This window comes from Globicephala melas, chromosome 13 (genome assembly GCF_963455315.2).
Source record: "Globicephala melas chromosome 13, mGloMel1.2, whole genome shotgun sequence".
NCBI lineage: Eukaryota > Metazoa > Chordata > Mammalia > Artiodactyla > Delphinidae > Globicephala > Globicephala melas.
The window spans coordinates 39,586,841-39,609,300 of record NC_083326.1 but is presented as its reverse complement, the minus strand read 5'-3'; the positions used below and the strand labels follow the sequence as shown (position 1 = coordinate 39,609,300).

General features: G+C 42.1%; 2 protein-coding genes across 4 annotated transcripts in view; one reads left to right on the top strand and one right to left on the bottom strand.

Moving 5' to 3' along the window:
- Positions 1 to 22,460, top strand: part of LOC115863584 (zinc finger protein 271) — a 51,036-nt gene that overhangs the window by 9,241 nt on the left and 19,335 nt on the right. The window contains exon 1 of one of the 2 annotated variants that reach the window (XM_060311204.2): positions 21,793 to 21,926. The exons of the other annotated variant lie outside the window; for it this stretch is intronic. The gene's annotated coding sequence lies outside the window, so the exon portion shown is untranslated. Of the gene's footprint in view, positions 1 to 21,792; positions 21,927 to 22,460 lie in introns of those variants that run through there. 2 annotated transcript variants of the gene reach the window in all.
- On the bottom strand, positions 1,108 to 21,802 carry LOC115863587 (zinc finger and SCAN domain-containing protein 30). Of its 2 annotated transcripts, XM_030876530.2 has the most exons (5): positions 21,665 to 21,802; positions 13,891 to 13,972; positions 8,998 to 9,524; positions 8,587 to 8,725; positions 1,108 to 3,304 (listed from the first exon to the last, which is right to left on the bottom strand). In XM_030876530.2, the coding sequence occupies exons 3-5, from the start codon at positions 9,403 to 9,405 to the stop codon at positions 2,373 to 2,375; spliced, it is 1,479 nt and encodes a 492-aa protein (XP_030732390.1). In that variant the 5' UTR covers positions 9,406 to 9,524; positions 13,891 to 13,972; positions 21,665 to 21,802; the 3' UTR covers positions 1,108 to 2,372. The 2 variants fall into 2 exon arrangements, with proteins under 2 accessions (XP_030732390.1, XP_060167189.1); XM_060311206.1 differs by lacking the exons at positions 13,891 to 13,972; positions 21,665 to 21,802 and having other exon boundaries at positions 8,587 to 8,756; positions 8,998 to 9,119.

The window sequence follows — 22,460 nt, the reverse complement described above, 5'->3', positions numbered from 1 at the left end:
AGATTCATGGATTTAAAAAGATGTGGAATTTAGGTAAAGTGCTTAATATCAGTTTCCTACCTCTCCACTCCTCCCTCCTCACTTCCACAGGCTGCAGTTAACACTGTCCAGATGAGAGGATTAGAAATTTAAGCAAGTCTGACCTTGGTCTCTCCAAGCCCCCCTGTGAACAACTTTGCTTCTTTTGCCCCGTAAAGTGAATCCTCAGAGCAAGGAGGATTGCCAATCATTTCCATGCAGAAGGAACTGACCTGAAGAGCATTTCTGCAAAGTCAAGAGGAAGGGTGAGCGGGGTAGGCAGACCTACCCCCTGCTCTCTGATGGCCCAAAAACCAGATGTTGCTGCTCAGTAACTTTATCGTTCACAGGTCTCTTGTTGGCAGACACAAACGATGATAGATCTAAAGGGTCATGGGGTGTTCCTGCACATGTGTGTCTATTAAGGACCTGCTGAGAGGGGAGGGGAAAGCTGTGGCATTCTCCCAGGCTCTTGCTCCCAAGGTGGGGAAGCGTCCTGATTCTTGTGGATGATGCTTCTGTTTGTAGAGGCTACTTGCTCTCGTTCCCATGTTCTTTCAACCACAGTGCAGCTCCAGATGCCCCCTCAATTTTGTGACTTCAACTGGTGAACTGCAGCCCCAGGGACTAGGCATCGTTTCCAGACATGTTTTGGCCCAGGAATCAAAGCTAAGACCACCAATTCCCTGCCTTCTTCCCACAACTCCTTCCCCCATTCTCCCAGCACATCTCCATTCGTGTTACGGTGTTCCCTATTACTGAATGATTAATTTCAAAGCAAAACTTAAAACTCAAATTTATTAGAAGACGTCTTGTATTACATTCTAATACTAAATAGTTAAAGTATAAAAAATGAGGTCCTACTGTATAGCACAGGGAACTATATTCAATATCCTGAGATAAATCATAATGGAAAAGAATATTAAAAAAGAATGTGTATATATATATATGTGTGTGTGTATATATATATATATATATATATATATATATATATAACTGAATCACTTTGCTGTACAGAAGAAATTAACGCCACATTGTAGATCAACTATACTTCAAAAAATTTTTTTAAACAAACAGTTGAAGTATATAATCAAAAGTATAAGTGTTAAAATCAGTTACTAAAAATGATTTACCAAACAAGATTTTCACCAAAAAAAGTACACGTATATTAGGGATGGGGGGTAAAAAAAAAATCTAGAAGTACTCCAAAATGTTAAGAAAGTTTCTATGGATAGTGGGATCGTGGGTGATTTATACTTTCTCATTTTCTGTACTATCAACATTTACAATTAATTCACAATCAGTTAAAAAAACATTAAGTGGTATTAAAAACATGAAATCATTTGATTGTCACCCATAGGAAAAGGCAACTCTCTATCCATTTGAAGGATCTTTTAAGACTTCTGACTGGCCTCACTAATAATCCTACAACCTCTGGACACAAAAACTGTCTCCCTAATTTCACCTCTCCTATTACCCACAACAGCTTTGATTATCACATCTTCTTCAGAAGTGACAGTATCAGGAAGGGAAATCAGGACATCTTAGAAGAGGACTCAAACTTCCTCTTAGGTATTAACTGCCCTCAGCAATTGTGAGTTAATTAAAACTGCCAAAATAAAAATTGGAGAAGTAGAGTTTTGAGGAATATTCAACAAATATTCATGGCCCTCACGTAGCTTAGCATCTGTGAGTCTGGTGATGAGAGGAGGGAACAGGGAATGAGGAAGGCAGACCTCCCATTCCCGTGTTCCTGTCAGCTTGCCATTTCCTGGGCCCCAGGGTCATGGGACACAAGCACTTCAGTCCCCACTGTCCCTCTAGCCTCCAACATGTATTCTTTCCTTGGTGTACAAACATGCCTTTTTCCATACAACGCAGCAAAGTCTTCCATCACTAATTCTCCTAAGTACTCCAAGAGAACTGGGATAGGCCACCCAACTCAGTGACTAAATAGGAAGAGAGGAACAAACACCTACCCTGGCTTCTGAACCAGGGGCCCCCAAGAAAAAATTCCTGCCAGAGAGAAGAGTTCAGAGGAAGGGATGTCTCCAGATCCTCTGTTCATGCCATTGCATGTGCTATAACCTCTGCCTGTAACATTCTTCTCTTCCTTCTTGCCTTGGTCTGGCTAACTTCTACCCATGTTTTATGCCTCAACTGAGATTTCATCACATCCAGGAAGCCTTTAGTGACTCATGGACCAGGCTAGGTACTCCCCTGCCATACATGCATTTCAACAGAACCATATATATATATCATATATCACATATATATCATATATACATATCCCATTATTCACCCCCAAAGTGAATTCCTAGTATTTCATAGTTGTACAACTCTTACCCAAAGAGTTAAACTCTGGTGTGAGTTCTCTGATGCTGCATAAGGCCTGATCTATGCCTAAATGTTTTCTTACATTCACTACATTCATAAGGCTTTTCTCCAGTGTGGATTCTCTGGTGCTGGGTGAGGGCTGAGCTCTGATTGAAGGATTTTCCACATTCATTACATTCATAAGGTTTCTCTCCAGTATGAATTCTTTGATGTTCAGTAAGGATAGAGCTTCTACCAAAAGCCTTACCACATTCAATACATTCATAGCCTTTGTCTCCAGTGTGAATTTTCTTATGCTGAATAAGGGCTGAGCTCCGGCTGAAAGCTCTCCCACATTCACCACATTCATAAGGTTTCTCTCCAGTGTGAATTCTCCGATGCCGGATGAGCTCTGAGCTGCCCCTGAAAGCTTTTCTACATTCACAACATTCGTAGGGTTTTTCACCACTATGAATTCTCTGATGTCTAACAAGGTCTGAGCTCAGACTAAAGGCTTTGCCACATTCTTTACATGCATAAGGTCTCTCTCCAGTATGAGTTCTCTGATGTCTAATCAGCTTTGAGCTCTGGCAAAAGGCTTTCCCACAGTCGAAGCACTCATAGAGCTTTCCCCCAGCGTGAATTCTCGGTTGTGTTATAACATTTGAGTTCAGACTGAGACTTCCTTCACCTTCATTACATTCCAGGACACTCTCTTCTGTGGAGATTTCCTTGTTGAAGCTTGTCAGGCTAAAATGTCTTTCCTGGGAAGGGAGCTGACTCATTTTGTCCCCTGAAGCACTTCCTTTTGGCTTCTCAAAATTGTCCAGACCTCCCAAAGCTTCTTCAACTACCTGTCCTGAAGGAGTTTCCCCAGGGAGTCGTCTTGAGGATATCATGGCTGCTGATGCCACACATTCAATAATTTCTTGCTTTGCTGTCAACAATTTGTCAGCCACCAGCTTGCCATCTAAAAATGTGAACAGAAAATGCAAGTGTCATTTGCTTCCCATGTTGGAAGAAAAGAACTTACTGTAGCAGAAACAGAAAATAAACCAAATGAAATAGGTATTTACCTATTAGAAGGAAAACTCTTAAAAACTAGCTTCCCAACCTAGAATTTAGAAAAGTGGCCTGTGGTAGGGAGAGTTGGCACCCTCAGAGAGTAATATAGACTAGAATGAGAGTCAGCATTCGAAAGGAGGGATGGTGAACAGGGCAAGAAATTAGTTAAAGGAGATAGTGATAAACAGGAGTAGCAGTGAGAGACCAGGAAGCTGGGAGACAATCTTGGGTTAGAGGAGAAGATGTGCTTTTAGGTAGTGAGGGAAAGGAAATGAGGAGATAAAGAGTAATTAGAATAAAGACAGATGTCTAAGAGTCTTGAATCAGCAGTGCTTCTACAAAAATAGGAGAGCAGGAGATACAATTAGGAAATGCTTTAGAGGTTAGAATTGGACAGAGGTAGGTGGTACAAAGGTAAATTGCAGATTCTGGCAGGTTCTAAGTTGATCAAATGATTATAAGCAAATAGAATAAGACATGCAGAGCATAAGAAAAGTAATATTGTGAGTTCCTGACTCATTCTGGGGCCAGGTGGGAGTCTTCTATGTTCACTTTTTTATGTATAAATGGTCAAAGATGGTGGATGGAAACAAGAGGCAGATGTGACTGCCTGGTGCCAAACCTTCCGCTCTCACATGACACGCCCCTCTCATTTCTAGATTTCTAGTAACTCAGAATAGGAGACTACTGGATGATGGCTGAGGTAACTTCAATTATTTTGAGTGAAGAAAATCTGAAGAACTGTTAAGTTACTTTCGTCCCCCCCCAAAGCCCTCTAAACTTATATGCATTTTACAGATCAGGAAATGAAGGCTCAGAGAGGCTATATCACTGAGGTATAGCCTATATCACTGAGGTATAGAGTCAGGATTCTAACAAAGATGCTTAACATCAAGGCTTGCACTTTCCCCCTATGTCATCTGCTTTCCCTACTGGAAGGAAGCAGGGCTGTAGTTGCACTAAGAAAAAAAATTAATTTAAAAACCATTTTTATTTAGCTTCAGAAAAGTCATGTTTTTCTATGAAAACAAATACTTCTTTTTGATATTCTTGGAGTTCATCACACTTCAAACACAACAATAAAGGCTCACAATGATTACCTGACCAAAGCAGGGGGCTATCCAGCTTTCCTTTTCCTCACTCCTTACCAGAAATCACAGATGGACAACACTGCCTCTTAGATCAGGACAGAACACTAAAATTCACACTGTTCTTGGATCTTAAATAGAAATTTAAATTACTCAAGGCTATGCTCGTTCAAAAAGGGAAAATTTATGAATAAAAGCATAATATATAAAAAAAGGCAGAAGAATAATAAGCACCAACTTGGTTAAAGTCAGAGACCTGACAACCTAATGAGAAATCTTGTGAAAGTAGTAAATAGGTCAAATTATAAAGAGTATACCTTATAAAGGGTATAAAGTGGCAATAAAATTGTGTAGGGACAAATTTAGGGCTGTGAAAATTAGAAAAGCAATGTAATTTATAGGATTTAAAATACTTCTTCAAATTCTATAATCACATGAGGACAAATTATGAGACCAGAGAAAAATCTTGATCTTAGATGTATCGATCAGGAAAATACCAAGACTCTTATTCTTTCAACTATATATGTATATTACATTTTTAAAAATTAGGATAAACAGTTAACTAGAGTAATTCCTGGAAATGACAGAGATTAAAAGTAGAATATGAGATGATTACTTGAATATTTAGAAATATTGGTACAAAAATAATCCAAATAATCTAATTGATATCTTCCAAGAGTGAATGATAATTTACAATCAAGCCCCAAAGTCCAGATGCTGGAGGGCAGAGTACAGATTATAGGAAGCTCTTTGGAAGAGAAATAAGCCACAGGTTCCTCTGTAGAAGAGCTCTTCTATATAACATCCCCTCACCCCATCCCACTACTTCCCTACCTTTTCAGTGACCTGTATGGTCTAAAATCATCTTAACTCAAACTTGGCCTTTAATTGCACATGGACAAATATGATTCAGCCTTAATACTATATAGATGATGCTCCACTACCCACTCAGATCCCCTTCACCAACACAGTGCCTCCTTCCCCCAGCTGCTGTGAGTGTTGGCTCCTAACAACCCACAGCTTCCCTCTTCTCTGGAGCGTTGCCCTGGCTGATGAAAGCCACCTGGCCTAGGGAATTACTTCCACCCTCACTGCCCCCCAACCCCGCCTCAAGAAGGAACAGCTCAGCAGTACAATTATGCTCCAGGGGGTCCTCCCAAAGCCCCACCTCATGGATTAAGCCAAGGCTAGGTTTTACCCGAGACCATATCATTGCTTGATCTTTTCCCTTCCTAACCCTACCTCTCTCACTCCATCACAGAGTTCTCCTGAGGAGCATGCCCTCAGTAAACCACCTGCACTCAAATCTCCATCTCAGGCTCTTCTTCTAGCAAAACATACTGCTAGGCTAGTGAAGAAGCTAAGGAAAATTATATATTATATTATATAACCAAGAATGTAAGGTTATAAAAATGACATGGCAACTCTTACAATCCTATCAAGGTGGATTCCTCCAATGATTTAATCCTTATTGACCTAGGTAAAAGATATGAAATGATCCACATTAATTCTTCAGAGGTGGAGCTAAGACCCTCAAGACTAAAAAAAGATCAGCATAATGAGATTTATCAGAAACCCAGTCAAGGCCATTCAAGATCATATACTTAGGAGTCAGGCATAAACGGAGGATGAGGACATTTTGCTAAGGCCAAGGAAGGCTGGAAGATGGAATCACTGTGGCCATAAGTTGATTGAGTCAACAACATAATACCACTGTGAAGGGGCAAACAAATAAAAATATATAGAGTGCAACAAATAAGAGTTGGGGCTGTGTGTGAATCTACCTTGTAAATTGACCAGATCTTCATTAGAGTACTTTATTTTTTTATCCCTGTACTTCAAATGAATGTGGAGAAACTGAAGCACATCCAGAGGAATGAGCTGTGATGACCGGAGAGATGGAACACAGATGGAATCAGAGGCAGTGAGATGCTTAGTTAAAACAAAGTCAAAGGGCAGTGTACTCATTACCTTCAAGAACAGGTGTGTTTTATGAGGATTCTGCTAAACAAATAAAATAAAATGGAATTAAATTAAAACTGGAAGTAGTTCATATGGACACAGAGAAGAAGTTTAATACCGTTTTAGTTTGCCAGTCTGCCTGCTGTAACAAAATACCATACACTGGATGGCTTAAACAACAGAAATTTATTTTCTCACAATTCTGGAGGCTGGAAGTCCAAGATCAAGGTGTTGGCAGGTTTGGTATCATTTGAGGTCTATCTCTCCTTGGCTTGCAGTGGCTCCTTCCCACTGTGTCCTTATACGGTTGTCCCTCGATTTGTGTTATGGTCCAATCTCCGCTTCTTACAAGGACACCGTCATATTGGATTAGGGCTCACCCTAACAATCGCAGGTTAACTTATTTACTTCTTTAAAGGCCCTATCTCAAATACAGTCACATTTTGGGGTACTGGGTGGGGGTAGGGCTTCAACATAGAAATTGGGGGGACATAATTCAGGCCACAACAAATATCAGTATGAAAAGCTCAAGAACGACTTAAAAAATTACAGCACAGTCTCTGTTCCTCAAGACCTTAAAAGAAGGAAATAGAAGTAATCGACCCTAACTGATTTAGATATTTACCTACTTTAAGGCAGGGGACTTGAGGAGATGATTTTTTTAAATCCACTTGAATGTAGTTTTTGCTTGACGTGGAAAATATTTAAGTGGGCTTACTTGGCTAATGATGTGGGGGGGAGGGGCTGGGAGGGAGTTTCCTAGGAGGTCTCAGTGTACAGATGCATGGATACCTTTGGTGAATGCCAAGGTCCAAGATCTAGCCCTTGACCTTGTGGCCTCATAAACCTAACTTTATCATCATACAATGCATAGATTTACCTCTTGGGGTTAACTCTCATTAGCCAAGCTCATGAAACTGAGCAATAAAACCATAACAAAAATCAATGAGTAATTTAACTGTCACACAGACCAGACTAGACTAATGTACGTTTTTATTATAGCTAAGCTTCATAGGAATTTAATAAGATTGCTTGGTAAAGATGAAATCAGAAGGGTAGTTGGCTGTAACAAACTTGTTAATGAGAACAAGTTAATAGGCCTGATGTACATGCTGCCCATAGGGATGATTTTGCCAATAACATAATCGAAGCCCTTTTGGTCAGCTTCAAATCCACCCTTCAGTGCCCTGCCTGTGCTACACTTCTCCCTGGCCAGCTGACAACGATGTGAACTTTAACAGTAGGGGCTGAACAGACCCTGGAGGAGGAAGGGGCTTTTCTTCCTGGTGCTGGTGTGCTCTCTTTTTCCCTGCAACGTGTGGGGCACCCAGCAGTGCCAATCAGTTTCAGGGGCACCATCCCTGAGGGTGGCTTTGCAGCAAGTTCTGTGTCATGGCACCTCCCCATGGTGGGGGGGCGCTCCTGGCACCCCAGAGGGTAGCTTCTCAGTGAGTTCTGCCCTCTAGAACACACACTTTCCCCCCACCCATGAATGGCTTTCCTTCATACCCCAAAGAGCAGTTTCCCAGCAAATCTGCCAGCAAGCACTCAGGGAACATCTCCATCCAGTGGGCCATAGCTGTGTCCTCTCCAACGAGATCTGGATCTCAGTTCTGCCAAGGGAGGGGGAAGATGCAGCACCCTCTTGCAGATTTGTTCCTTTCTTGGGCGCTCTGCCTCAACCCTAGAGACTCCCTGTATGTGTTATTTCTGCATACTTTATGGGGGTTTTAAAAACTAATTAGTAAGTAATCCTCTGTCATAATTAATAATTCTTAACATTAAATTTTCCCTTTTCAAGTTACTATGTGGTTTCTCTTATTGATACATTATGCATCTCCATCTTAGGGACTGCCTTGTCAGTAGGACCATAATATTAAAAAACCAGAATACTGCTCTTTGAATATTATGGAGGTTATTAGAGAATTTTATTAGAGACCTTAATTCTTAACCCCAAATTAGAAATTATATTGGAATTTCAGGTTCTAGGCAGAGCCAATGGAAGAATACTAGGCAAGGGGGCTTTTTCACAGCACTTAATGACAGTCATAAGAGGCAGTTATTAAGAAAATGACCCACGCCACGGATTTAAGCCCTCACCTCCGCCCTCAACCCCTAATGGACTGTGGCGCCTCACCTCTCTCACAGTAACCCTGGGGCTCCTGAATCTCATTCTTGCCCTGGTTCTCCAAGGGCTCGAGCTGGATACTCAGCGACTTCAGTGCTTCCACAGATGTCATTTCCTTCCAGATCATTCCTTGGCCATGAGCTGTGTCCTAGGAGTAATCAAGTACCAACACTATGATCCTGAGGACATACAAGAGGAAAACCCCTAGATTAACAGGGCAGGGCAGCCAGAATCAGAAACTCATTCAGATGATTAGATAGAAAACAAGACGAAAAGCTCTAGTGACTTGATCCCAGTGCACAAATAATAACCCAAAGGACAAAAATTTTATAATTCTCGGGGAGCCCAGTCAAGGCCGCTCAGAATGGCTTCCTCATTAACTTACAGTCAGTAAAACAAGCAAATAAAACACCTACTTACCTGTTGCCTTGGTTCGTCAAGCTCTTTCTCCAACTCCTCCAGCATCACCACGGCTTCCTCTCCACTCCCTGGTTGGTTCTCTCGAAGCCAGGTCTGCAGCTCCTCTGGCAGGATGCTCAGGAACTGCTCCAGCACCAGCAGCTCCAGGATCTGCTCCTTGCTATGCACCTCTGGCCTCAGCCACTGACAGCACAGCTCACGGAGCCGGTTCAGAGCCTCCCGGGGCCCCGCGGAGTCAGAGTAACCGAACTGCCTGAACCGCTGGCGGAAGGCCTCCTGACTATAGGCATTGCCCTGAAGGCCAAAGTCCTGCCCCCAAACATAATTTTCTTCTTCGACCTTCACAATTATGAGTCCTTCCTGCTCTTTTGGAGCATGGTAGACCAAGGCTGCCGACTTTCCTGCCATTCTGGGCAGAGATAGTCTGAAGAGGCTGCCTAGTTGAAGCGGGGAGGGGATGGACGTCTAGTGTCTGAGAGATTCTTTCTGAATTCCAGTTCTCCAAAGAGCTCCTGAGATGGACAATGCTAATATCACACAGGGAAAAAAATGTGTTTAGAATATAAATTCAGGTGTTTGAAAACCAGTTGCCACCAAGTGTAGCACTGTAAAGAAAACTGACTAAAAGGGAGCTTCCGTGTAAATAATACATTTATAGATGATTCAGGATTTTTCTCAGGATGTAAAACGGAAAAGTTAAAGTACCACCGATATAAATTCAACTTTTGGTAACAATGTTAGAGACAACATTAGGGATAATAACTAATGCTTACAAATCATGGAAATCAGGAAAAATACTATAGTATATTATCAGCTCTCAGAATAATAACCACCATTTTACTGAGCACCTACTAGATGCCAAGCACTAGCTAGATACTTGACATAAATTTAATATAATTTCCCTAATAATTCTATAAGGATAATCATAATTATGCCCATTTTCCAAATGAGGCTACTGAGAATCACAAGGGGACCAAAGACACACAGCCAGTAAGCAGCAGAATGGCTCTCTGCAACCAGAGGACTTATTAGCTCTTTCTATTAAGCCATAGGGTCTCCCCAAAGAAGGGAATTTGCACTTAATAAACCTACTATGGGCCAGGCACTTTACAAATACAATTTTTTGACACTTGTAAATAACACTAATAGGTATGTATTATCAGCTCCACTTTACAGATGAGGAAACTGAGATTCTTGAAAGTTAAGTAATTTGCCCAAGGCCCCAAACTGGTATATGGCAAAGTCAAGACATGAACCTAGAGTAGCCCAACTCTAAAGCACTTGTTTTTTTAAATTACAGAATGGGTTAATGCCCAGGACAATCTTGGTTGCTACTAAAAATTAAGAATGAGGGTGGGGCTTCCCTGGTGGCGCAGTGGTTGAGAGTCCGCCTGCCGATGCAGGGGACACAGGTTCGTGCCCCGGTCTGGGAAGATCCCACATGCCGCGGAGCGGCTGGGCCCGTGAGCCATGGCCACTGAGCCTGCGCGTCCGGAGCCTGTGCTCCGCAACGGGAGAGGCCACAACAGTGAGAGGCCCGCATACCGCAAAAAAAAAAAAAAAAAAGAAAGAAAGAAAAAGAATGAGGGTGAAGGACTTCCCTGGTGGCACAGTGGTTAAGAATCCACCTGCCAATACAGGAGACAGGTTCAAGCCCTGGTCCAGGAAGATCTCACATGCCGCGGAGCAACTAAGCCCGTGTGCCACAACTACTGAGCCTGCACCCTAGAGCCCATGTGCCACAACTACTGAAGCCTGTGCGCCTAGAGCCCGTGCTCTGCAACAAGAGAAGCCACTGCAATGAGAAGCCTGCGCACTGTAACGAAGAGTAGCCCCCACTCGCCACAACTAGAAAAAGCCCACGCACAGCAACGAAGACCCAACGCAGCCAAAAATAAATAAATAAATATATAAAAATTTTAAAAATCTGCTTTCTAGGGCTTCCCTGGTGGCGCAGTGGTTGAGAGGCCGCCTGCCGATGCAGGGGACACGGGTTCGTGCCCCGGTCCGGGAGGATCCCACATGCCGCGGAGCGGCTGGGCCCGTGAGCCATGGCCGCTGAGCCTGCGCATCCGGAGCCTGTGCTCCGCAGCGGGAGAGGCCACAACAGTGAGAGGCCCGCGTACCACAAAAAAAAAAAAAAAAAAATCTGCTTTCTAAAAAAAATAAAAATAAAAAAATAAGGGTGAAAATGTTAGGAAAAGGTCATGGAGAATGGCCAGGGTGAATGTACAAAAAAAGGAAGAATTTTTCTGTTTTTTTTAAATGTTTAGTTCTTTATTTATTAATTTTAATTTATTTACTTTATTTATTTTTGGCTGTGTTGGGTCTTCGTTGATGTGCACGGGCTTTCTCTAGTTGCGGAGAGCAGGGGCTACTCTTCGTTGTGGTGCGCAGGTTTCTCATTGCAGTGGCTTCTCTCATTGCAGAGCATGGGCTCTAGGTGTGCAGGCTTCAGTAGTTGTGGCACATGGGCTTAATTGCTCCACCTGCATGTGGGAACTTCCCAGACCAGGGCTCGAACCTGTGACCACTGCATTGGCAGGCGGATTCTTAACCACTGTGCCACCAGGGAAGCCCGGAAGAATTTTTCCTGACTTTAAGTCACAAGGTTCTGAGACAGCACAAAGGAAAGAGGAATGGATTCCTTCATCCACTATCTCAACAATATTTGAGCTATGTGCTAGGCAGTGTACTGAACAGGACTCTCAGGATTCAGAGGTCTGTCTTCAAGGACTCCTAGTTTAATAAGGGAAAGTGACAGGGAAACAGGCAAACACAGTGCAATACATCCAAGGATGGAGGGAAGCAGACAAGGTAGCCCGGTAAGATGACTAAGACCAGGAAGAACTGACTGCCTGGGGGAACCATCTCAGCAGAGTCTGGTATGAGTGAGCTGGGTGGAGCTGTAGAGGGAGGTCATTCAGGCAAGGAGCAGTAGGTATGAGAGGATGTGGCCCACTGAGGAAACTGCAGGTGATTCAGAAAGGCCAGGCTCATGGCTATGGCTCAGAAACAGCCATGCATGGCCCTCAGACTTGTTGAATCAGAATCTCCATGGGTGGGGCTTCAATAAGTGCCACAAATGCTTCCGATGTGCGGCCAGGGTAAAAACCCTGGGCCAGAGCCTTGGCAGAGTTAAGGAATAATGAGAGGAGGAACCTAAACACAGAGAAACTTGGGGACATTTTTCTGCTTAATTTTGTAGTATTTGGAAAATACTAAATACATTTCTTTAGTTCTTATTACAACAATTGACATTTAAGAAATCCCATGATGATGCATTGTCAGATCTATGCATCAGTATAAATACTATGCCTCAGCAACTTGTCCTCCATTGGGGGGCTGAGGAATTATCGGTGTTCCTTCTCCATCTCCTTCGCAAGTCCATCCTCCTTTACATCAGAGGTCCACAGGTTAGCCCTTAGTCCACCACTGTTCTCATGCTCTCCCAGGCAATCTCATCCTTACCCTCGGTTACCATCGATCTCTAGTCTGGACCTCTCATCTGAGCTCCAGCCCTATTTATCCATTGTGACTCACATCCATCACAACTCTTTTTCTTTTTGTTAAAATTTATTTATTTATTTATTTATTGGCTGCGTTGGGTCTCTGTTGCTGCGCGCGGGCTTTCTCTAGTTGCAGCAAGTGGGGGCTACTCTTCGTTGCGGTGCACGAGCTACTCATTGCAGTGGCTTCTCTTGTTGCGAAGCATGGGCTCTAGGCGTGCGGGCTTCAGCAGTTCTGGCTCACAGGTTCTGGAGCTCAGGCTCAGTAGTCGTGGCACATGGGCTTAGTTGCTCTGTGGCATGTGGGATCTTCCTGGACCAGGGCTTGAACCCGTGTCCCCTGCATTGGCAGGCGGATTCTTAACCACTGTGCCACCATGGAAGCCTCATCATAACTCTTTTTGAATTTCTCAAAAGGACCTCAAACTCAGCACATCCATGATCAACTGATGATTCCTCCCACCCCAACCTGCTCCTCTCCCAGTGATTCCCCTCTCGGAAGTAGGAACAACAATACGGCTGCACTGCCAGAAACCTGGAAGCATTCCTAATACCTCCTTCCTGTATTTAATGCAAATTAAGTCCTATTGATTTTATTTCCTATTTCCAGAATCTGCTCTTTCCCATCTCTGCCACCACCTTCTTCATTCCAGCAACTATCCTTCCTGTTACACTGTACAATAACCCACAGTCTATTTATAGTGTAACCACAGTGACTTCTTCAAATTGCAAATCTCATCCTGTTCCTCTGACTAGTTTTAAAAAAGCAAAAGCAAAAACAAAAACAAAAACAATAGATAACCAACAAGGACCTACTGTATAGCACAGGGAACTCTGCTCCATATTCTATAATAACCTAATGGGAAAAGCATTTGAAAAAGAATAGATACAGGGGAGGAAGAACCAAGACGGTGGAGTAGAAGGACGTGCTCTCACTCCCTCTTGTGAGAACACCAGAATCACAACTAGCTGCTGGACAATCATCGACAGGAAGACACTGGAACTCACCAAAAAAGATACCCCACATCCAAAGACAACGGAGAAGCCACAGTGAGACGGTAGGAGGGGTGCAATCACAGTAAAATCAAATCCCATAACTGGTGGGTGGGTGACTCACAGACTGGCAAACACTTATACCACAGAAGTCCACCCACTAGAGTTAAGGTTCTGAGTCCCACGTCAGGCTTGCCAACTGGGGGTCCGGCAACGGGAGCAGGAATTCCTAGAGAATCAGACTTTGAACACTAGTGAGAATTGATTGCAGGACTTCGACAGGACTGGGGGAAACAGAGACTCCACTCTTGGAGGGTACACATAAAGTAGTGTGCACATCGGGACCCAGGGGAAGGAGCAGTGACCCCGGGGGAGAGTGACCCAGACCTACCTGCTAGTGTTGGAAGGTCTCCTGCAGAGGCGGGGGGTGGCTCTGTTTCACCGTGGGGACAAGGACACTGGCAGCAGAAGTTCTGGGAAGGACAACTTGGTGTCAGCCCTCCCAGAGTCTGTCATTAGCCCCACCAAAGAGCCCACTTACGCTCCAGTTTTGGGTTGCCTCAGGCCAAACAACCAACAGGGAGGGAACCCAGCCCCACCCATCAACAGTCAAGTGGATTAAAGTTTTACTGAGCTCTGCCTACCAGAGCAACAGTCAGCTCTACCCACCACAAGTCCCTCCCATCAAGCCTCTTAGATAGCTCATCCACCAGAGGGCAGACAGCAGAAGCAAGAAGAACTACAATCCTGCAGCCTGTGGAACAAAAACCACATTCACGGAAAGATAGACAAGATGAAAAGGCAGAGGGCTATATACCAGATGAAGGAACAAGATAAAACCCCAGAAAAACAACTAAATGAAGTGGAGATAGGCAACCTACCAGAAAAAGAATTCAGAATAATGATAGTGAAGATGATCTAGGACCTCGGAAAAATAATGCAGGCAAAGATAGAGAAGATGCAAGAAATATTTAACAAAGACCTAGAAGAATTAAAGAACAAACAGAGATGAACAATACAATAACTGAAATGAAAACTACACTAGAAGGAATCAATAGCAGAATAACTGAGGCAGAAGAACAGATAAGTAACCTGGAAGAGAGAATGGTGTAATTCACTGCTGCGGAACAGACTAAAGAAAAAAGAAAGAAAAGAAATGAAGACAGCCTAAGACTCTTCTGGGACAATATTAAATGCACCAACATTCACATTATTAGGGTGCCAGAAGGAGAAGAGAGCTAGAAAGGACACAAGAAATATTTAAAGAGATTATAGTCGAAACCTCCCTAACATGGGAAAGGAAATAGCCACCCAAGTCCAGAAAGTGCAGTGAGTCCCATACAGGATAAACCCAAGGAGAAACATGCCAAGACACATAGTAATCAAATTGGCAAAAATGAAACACAAAGAAAAATTATTGAAAGCAGCAAGGGAAAAATGACAAATAACATACAAGGGAACTCCCATAAGGTTAACAGCTGATTTCTCAGCAGAAACTCTACAAGCCATAAGGGAGTGGAATGATATAAAGTGATGAAAGGGAAGCACCTACAACCAAGATTACTCTACCTGGCAAGGATCTCATTCAGATTCGATGGAGAAATCAAAAGCTTAACAGACAAGCAAAAGCTAAGAGAATTCAGCACCACCAAAGTAGCTCTACAACAAATGCTAAAGTAACTTCTCTAAGTGGGGAACACAAGAGAAGAAAAGGACCTACAAAAACAAACCCAAAACAATTAAGAAAATGGTCATAGGAACATACATATTGATAATTACCTTAAACGTGAATGGATTAAATGCTCCAACCAAAAGACACGAGCTCGCAGAATGGATACAAAAACAAGACCCATATATATGCTGTTTACAAGAGAACCACTTCAGACCTAGGGACACATACAGACTGAAAGTGAAAGGATGGAAAAAGATATTCCATGCAAATGGAAATCAAAAGAAAGCTGGAGTAGCTATACTCATATCAGATAAAATTGACTTTAAAATAAAGAATGTTACAAGAGACAAGGAAGGACACTACATAATGATCAGGGGATCAATCCAAGAAGAAAATATAACAATTAAAAATATATATGCACCCAACATAAGAGCACTTCAATACATAAGGCAACTGCTAACAGCTATAAAAGAGGAAATCGACAGTAACACAATAATAGTGGGGGACTTTAACACCTCACTTACACCAATGGACAGATCATCCAAAATGAAAATAAATAAGGAAACAGAAGCTTTAAATGACACAATAGACCAGGTAGATTCAATTGATATTTATAGGACATTCTATCCAAAAACAGCAGATTACACTTTCTTCTCAAGTGCACATGGAACATTCTCCAGGATAGAACACAACTTGGGTCACAAATCAAGCCTCAGTAAATCTAAGAAAATTGAAATCATATCAAGCATCTTTTTTGACCACAATGCTATGAGATTAGAAATGAATTACAGGGAAAAAAACATAAAAAGCACAAACACATGGAGGTTAAACAATACATTACTAAATAACCAAGAGATCACTAAAGAAATCAAAGAGGAAATCAAAAAATACCTAGAGACAAATGACAATGAAAACACGATGATCCAAAACCTATGGCATGTAGCAAAAGCAGTTCTAAGAGGGAAGTTTATAGCTATACAAGCCTACCTAAAGAAACAAGAAAAATCTCAAGTAAACAATCTAACCTTACACATAAAGGAAGTAGAGAAAGAAGAACAAACAAAACCCAAAGTTAGCAGAAGGAAAAAAATCATAAAAATCACAGCAGAAACAAATGAAATAGAAACAAAGAAAACAATAGCAAAGATCAATAAAACTAAAATCTGGTTCTTTGAGAAGATAAACAAAATTGACAAACCATTAGCCAGACTCATCAAGAAAAAGAGGAGAGGACTCAAATCAATAAAATTAGAAATGAAAAAGGAGAAGTTACAATAGACACCGCAGAAATACTAAGCATCCTAAGAGACTACTACAAGCAACTCTATGCCAATAAAATGGACAACCTGGAAGAAATGGACAAATTCTTAGAAAGGTATAACCTTCCAAGACTGAAGCAGGAAGAAATAGAAAATATGAACAGACCAATCACAAGTAAGGAAATTGAAACTGTGATTAAAAATCTTCCTACAAACAAAAGTCCAGGACCAGATGGCTTCACAGGTGAATTCTATCAAACATTTAGAGAAGAGTTAACACCCATTCTTCTCAAACTCTTCCAAAAAATTGCAGAGGAAGGAACACTCCCACACTCATTCTATGAGGCCACCATCACCCTGATACCAAAACGAGAGAAAGATACTACAAAAAAAGAAAATTACAGACCAATAGCATTGATGAATATAGATGCAAAAATCCTCAACGAAATACTAGCAAACACAATCCAACAACACATTAAAATGATCATACACCATGATCAAGTGGGATTTATCCCAGGGATACAAGGATTCTTCAACATACGCAAATCAATCAATGTGATACACCATATTAACAAATTGAAGAATAAAAGCCATATGATCATCTCAATAGACGCAGAAAAAGCTTCTGACAAAATTCAATACCCATTTATGATAAAAATTCTCCAGAAAGTGGGCACAGAGGGAACCTACCTCAACATAATAAAGGCCATATATGAAAAACCCACAGCAAACACCATTCTCAATGGTGAAAAACTGAAACCATTTCCTCTAAGATCAGGACCAAGACAAGGATGTCCATTCTCACCACTACTATTCAACATAGTTTTGGAAGTCCTAGCCATGGCAATCAGAGAAGAAAAAGAGATAAAAGGAATCGAAGTGGGAAAAGAAGAAGTAAAACTTGTCACTGTTTGCAGATGACATGATACTATACATAAAGAATCCTAAAAATGCCACCAGAAAACTACTAGAGCTAATCAATGAATCTGATAAAGTTGCAGGATACAAAATTAATGCACAGAAATCTCTTGCATTCCTGTACACTAATGATGAAAAATCTGAAAGAGAAATTATGGAAAACACTCCCATTTACCATTGCCACAAAAAGAATAAAATACCTAGGAATAAACCTACCTAGGGAGACAAAAGACCTGTATGCAGAAAACTATGACACTGATGAAAGAAATTAAAGATGATACCAACAGATGGCGAGATATACCATGTTCTTGGATTGGAAGAATCAACATTGTGAAAATGACTCTACTACCCAAAGCAATCTACAGATTCAACGCAATCCCTATCAAACTACCACTGGCCTTTTTAACAGAACCTGAACAAAAAATTTCACAATTTGTATGGAAACACAAAAGACCCCGAATAGTCAAAGCAATCTTGAGAACGAAAAACGGAGCTGGAGGAATCAGGCTCCCTGACTTCAGACTATACTGCAAAGCTACAGTAATCAAGACAGTATGGTACTGGCACAAAAACAGAAAGATAGATCAATGGAACAGGATAGAAAGCCCAGAGATAAACCCACGCACATATGGTCACCTTATCTTTGATAAAGGAGGCAAGAATATACAGTGGAGAAAAGACAGCCTCTTCAATAAGTGGTGCTGGGAAAACTGGATAGCTACATGTAAAAGAATGAAATTAGAATACTCTCTAACACTGTATACAAAAAGAAACTCAAAATGGGTTAAAGACCTAAATGTAAGGCCAGACACTATAAAACTCTTACAGGAAAACATAGGCAGAACACTCTATGACATACATCACAGCAAGATCCTTTTTGACCCACCTCCTAGGGAAATAAAAACAAAAATGAACAAATGGGACCTAATGAAACTTAAAAGCTTTTGCACAGCAAAGGAAACTATAAACAAGATGAAAAGACAACCCTCAGAATGGGAGAAAATATTTGCAAACGAAGCAACTGACAAAGGACTAATCTCCAAAATATATAAACAGCTCAAGCAGCTCAATATTAATAAAAACAAACAACCCAATCCAAAAATGGGCAGAAGACCTAAATAGACATTTCTCCAAAGAAGATATATGGATTGCCAATAAACACATGAAAAGATGCTCAACATCACTAATCATTAGAGAAATGCAAATCAAAACTACAATGAGGTATCACCTCACACCAGTTAGAATGGGCATCATCAGAAAATCTACAAACAACAAATGCTGGAGAGGGTGTGGAGAAAAGGGAACCCTCTTGCACTGTTGGTGGGAATATAAATTGATACAGATAGCCACTATAGAGAACAGTATGGAAGTTCCTTAAAAAACTAAACGTAGAATTACCATATGATCCAGCAATCCCACTATTGGGCATATACCCAGAGAAAACCATAATTCAAAAAGACACATGCACCCCAATGTTCATTGCAGCACTATTTACAATAGCCAGGTCATGGAATCAACCTAAATGCCCATCAACAGATGAATGGATAAAGACGATGTGGTACATATATACAATGGAATATTACTCAGCTATCAAAAGGAACAAAACTGAGTCATTTGTAGAGATGTGGATGGATCTAGAGACTGTCATACAGAGTGAAGTAAGTCAGAAAGAGTAAAACAAATATCGTATATTAACGCATGTATGTGGAACCTAGAAAAATGGTACAGATGAACCGGTTTGCAGGGCAGAAGTTGAGATGTAGAGAACAAACATATGGACACCAAGGGGGGGAAACCACGGTGGGGTGGGGATGGTGGTGTGCTGAATTGGGCGATTGGGATTGACATGTATACACTGATGTGTATAAAATTGATGACTAATAAGAAACTGCAGTATAAACAAAGAAACAAACAAACAGAAAAAGCAACTAATACTAAACTTTCTTTGGGTTATTTGTATGGAAATATGTTAATATAACTGTTTCAGACATTACGTGAAAATTCTAAAAATCTTATATGTTCTAGTATAATTTTATGTCATAATTCTAGTTATTACTTTAAAATGTATATCTCAGAAATAACTAAATTTCCTTGTCAATTGCATTATTATGAACTTTCATCAAATCTTTAACCGTGGTCATTCTTAAGTCTTTTGTCATTTACAGACAGTTCTGGGTGTACTCTGATGCTTTTGCAAAAATGTTCCTATAAGAGGGTTTCATGTTCAAGGAATTCATGGAAAAGACTCTGACAAGTACAGGTTTCTGGTAACTGACTATATTGCTGAACTGAATGAATAAGCATTTTCAGAACTCTAATGGAAAATTGATGAATTCATAAAAGTGCTAACAAAAGATCAAGATAAAAAAAATTAATTACATGGGACCGAGTGAACTGATGAGGATGATTATAATTTTTGTGACTTTCTGTTTGAATATTAAAAAAAAACATTCCACAAGGACTCAGAAGCAAAAAATATACAAATCAATTTTCACTGCAAAGTAAAGGAGCTGTTACAGTGGAGGATTACTGGACTGAATGTCAATATTATGACATAGTATGAGTGTTTCGTGTTTGGTAATTGGAATCATTGTTGATTTTGTTGTGGTCATCCATTTACAATGCTTGGTGTCTGTTTATTTATCTCTTGTAAAAATAAAATACAGTGTGTGTGTGTGTGTGTGTGTGTGTGTGTGAAAAAATCTGATAGCCAAAAAAAAATAAAGGATACAGGTATATGTATAACTGAATCACTTTGCTGTACACCTGAAATTAACAAAACATCGTTAATCAACTATACTCCAGTATAAAATAAAAATTATAAAAGACAAACAAAACAAAATCCTTTAGCCAAGGTGAGGCTTTCTTTGACTGCAGTCACCTCACTTTGCAGATGCCTGGGCCTCATCCCAGCCTGAGCTAGAAACTTGTGGGTGGGGTTTTAGATCTGTAAAACATTCTGCAAGTGATTCTGTTGTGTAGGCAGGCTTGAGAACCCTGGGCCAGTCAAGGAGTCATGAGAGACACAATGAAAGAGAATTGCATTCCTTTCCCTCAGAGCACCTCTCTCATTTTGTCAGTATATATACTTCAGTAGGACTATTGGGGTAATATATATCTTCTCCATGATTAGATTGTAAGCTACACCAACATTTTTGCTCACCACTGTATCACCATCACCCAATCCAATATGTGGTATACACCCAATCCAATGTGTGGCATAAGTTGACTGCTTTGGACCAGAAGTGTGGATTTAAGTGTCAGTTGTTTATGGAGTTGTCTAGGGAACCCAGTTGGGGGGCTGGAAGCACCTCTGGGAGATAAGATCCTGGTTCCAGTTACCTCTTAGTCCATTCAACCCAAGAACCTCCACGGCACTTTTGGACAATCCTGCTTACTGCAGTATAATGTATCTGCATTGTCTGCTTACTTAAACACTAATTGAGCTTTTATTATAGTCAAGTGCTGTCTACCTGTTTTAAGTGTCTTCATTTCACCTTCATAGCACTCTATGCTCTACAGTTTTACAGAAGAGAAACAGAGAAGTTATGTAATTTGTCTCAGGTCACATGGCTAGTAAGTGATGTAGTCTGGACTGTTTTGAAACCACATGGTCTGACTCCAGAGTCCATACTCTTGGATGTGTTCTGCTGAACTGCCCTTTCACATCTGCCTTCCCCCACCAAACCAAGAGCACTTCTAAGGACAGCCTGTGGTTTTCGCACATTTCTCTAACAATGTTTATTGAGTGTCTACTTTGTGCAGGCACTGTGCTAGGCACTGAGCAAAGAGTTATAAACAGTGTCCCTGCATTACAGAACTTAAAAATAGTAAGGAGAAGCAGATGTCAAACAAAAATCGCACGGAACTACCTGATTTAATCGTGATAAGAACTACAAAAGGGAGAGCAGAAAGTGCTCTGAAAGTGGTAAAAAATCTAACCTAGACTGGGAAGTCAATAAGGACGGCTGAGAGCGGACTCAAAAGCGATCTCTGGGCGCGTGAAGTGGGAGGAGAGATTCCATTAGTGCCTCTCCGACTCCTCTGCTAGCGGCCTGGCACACAGGAGGCGCCCGGTAAGTGCTTGTGGAGTCAGTCGACGCAAGGGCGGGTAGATGAACCGGCAAACGGACAAAGGCATGAAAGATGGACGGACGGACTGATGGGCTGATGGACAGATGGGCGGACGGACGGTAGCATCGAGGGGCGGCCACCTGGTGCAGCCGCAGGCTCTGCCCGGGGCCGAGGAAGGCCGAGGCCGGTCAAGGGCGGTTTGGGAAACACCCAGGGCCGTGCTGTCGGACCACCACACTCACCCTTCGCTCCGCGGGCTGCGGGGACCGACCCCAGGAGGGGAGCAGATCGGCCTCTGGCCGCGCGCGCCGGAAGTGAGAGCGGCGCGCCCCTCTAGGCCGCCCGGAGGACTGCAGCTCTGTGGCGGGCGCGCGGCAGGGTTCGGAGAACCGGTGCGGGGTCCGGGAGAAGCAGCGCGTCTCTGGGTGGGACCTGGTGGGGAGAGCACCAGGTCGAAAACGGTTGACAGGCGACTGAAAGAGGAAAAAAGAAATAGAGATAGAGGTTAGTATAGCATCGAGGAGATAAAAATAGAACCCATCATCTGTAAATTTGGGGAGGAGGACCAGATCACATTCACACACCACAAACACGTTGACTGTCTGCAATGACAGTTCTAGAAGTTACGGGGATGACTGTAGGGGAAGAGGCTGTACCCTGGCATGGCGAGGGGACAAGGCGGAGATCAACCCTACCGTCGACTGCAAGGGCGTGGGGACCCGGGCCGAGCCAAAGAAGGTCAGTAATTTCCCGTAGAATGCGGTACCCAAGCTGAGCCTTGCCGACCGGCTAAAACGGAGATTTGGAGGAGCGCAGGTTTCCCAGGTAGGGAGCGGCAGGAGCGAGAGCCCAGCGGTGGGACGTACAGGGCACGCTGGGGAGTTAGCCCAGCATCTTGGTTGGCCGGAACCTAGGCTAAGGGATGGGTTGGGGTCAAGTTTGGAGAGTTTCAAATGCCAGGCTAAGGAATTAGGAAAGCATTTAGGAACGGTGCAGACCATTTATATGTGAGATGGCCAGAACTGTACTTCAGGGCAG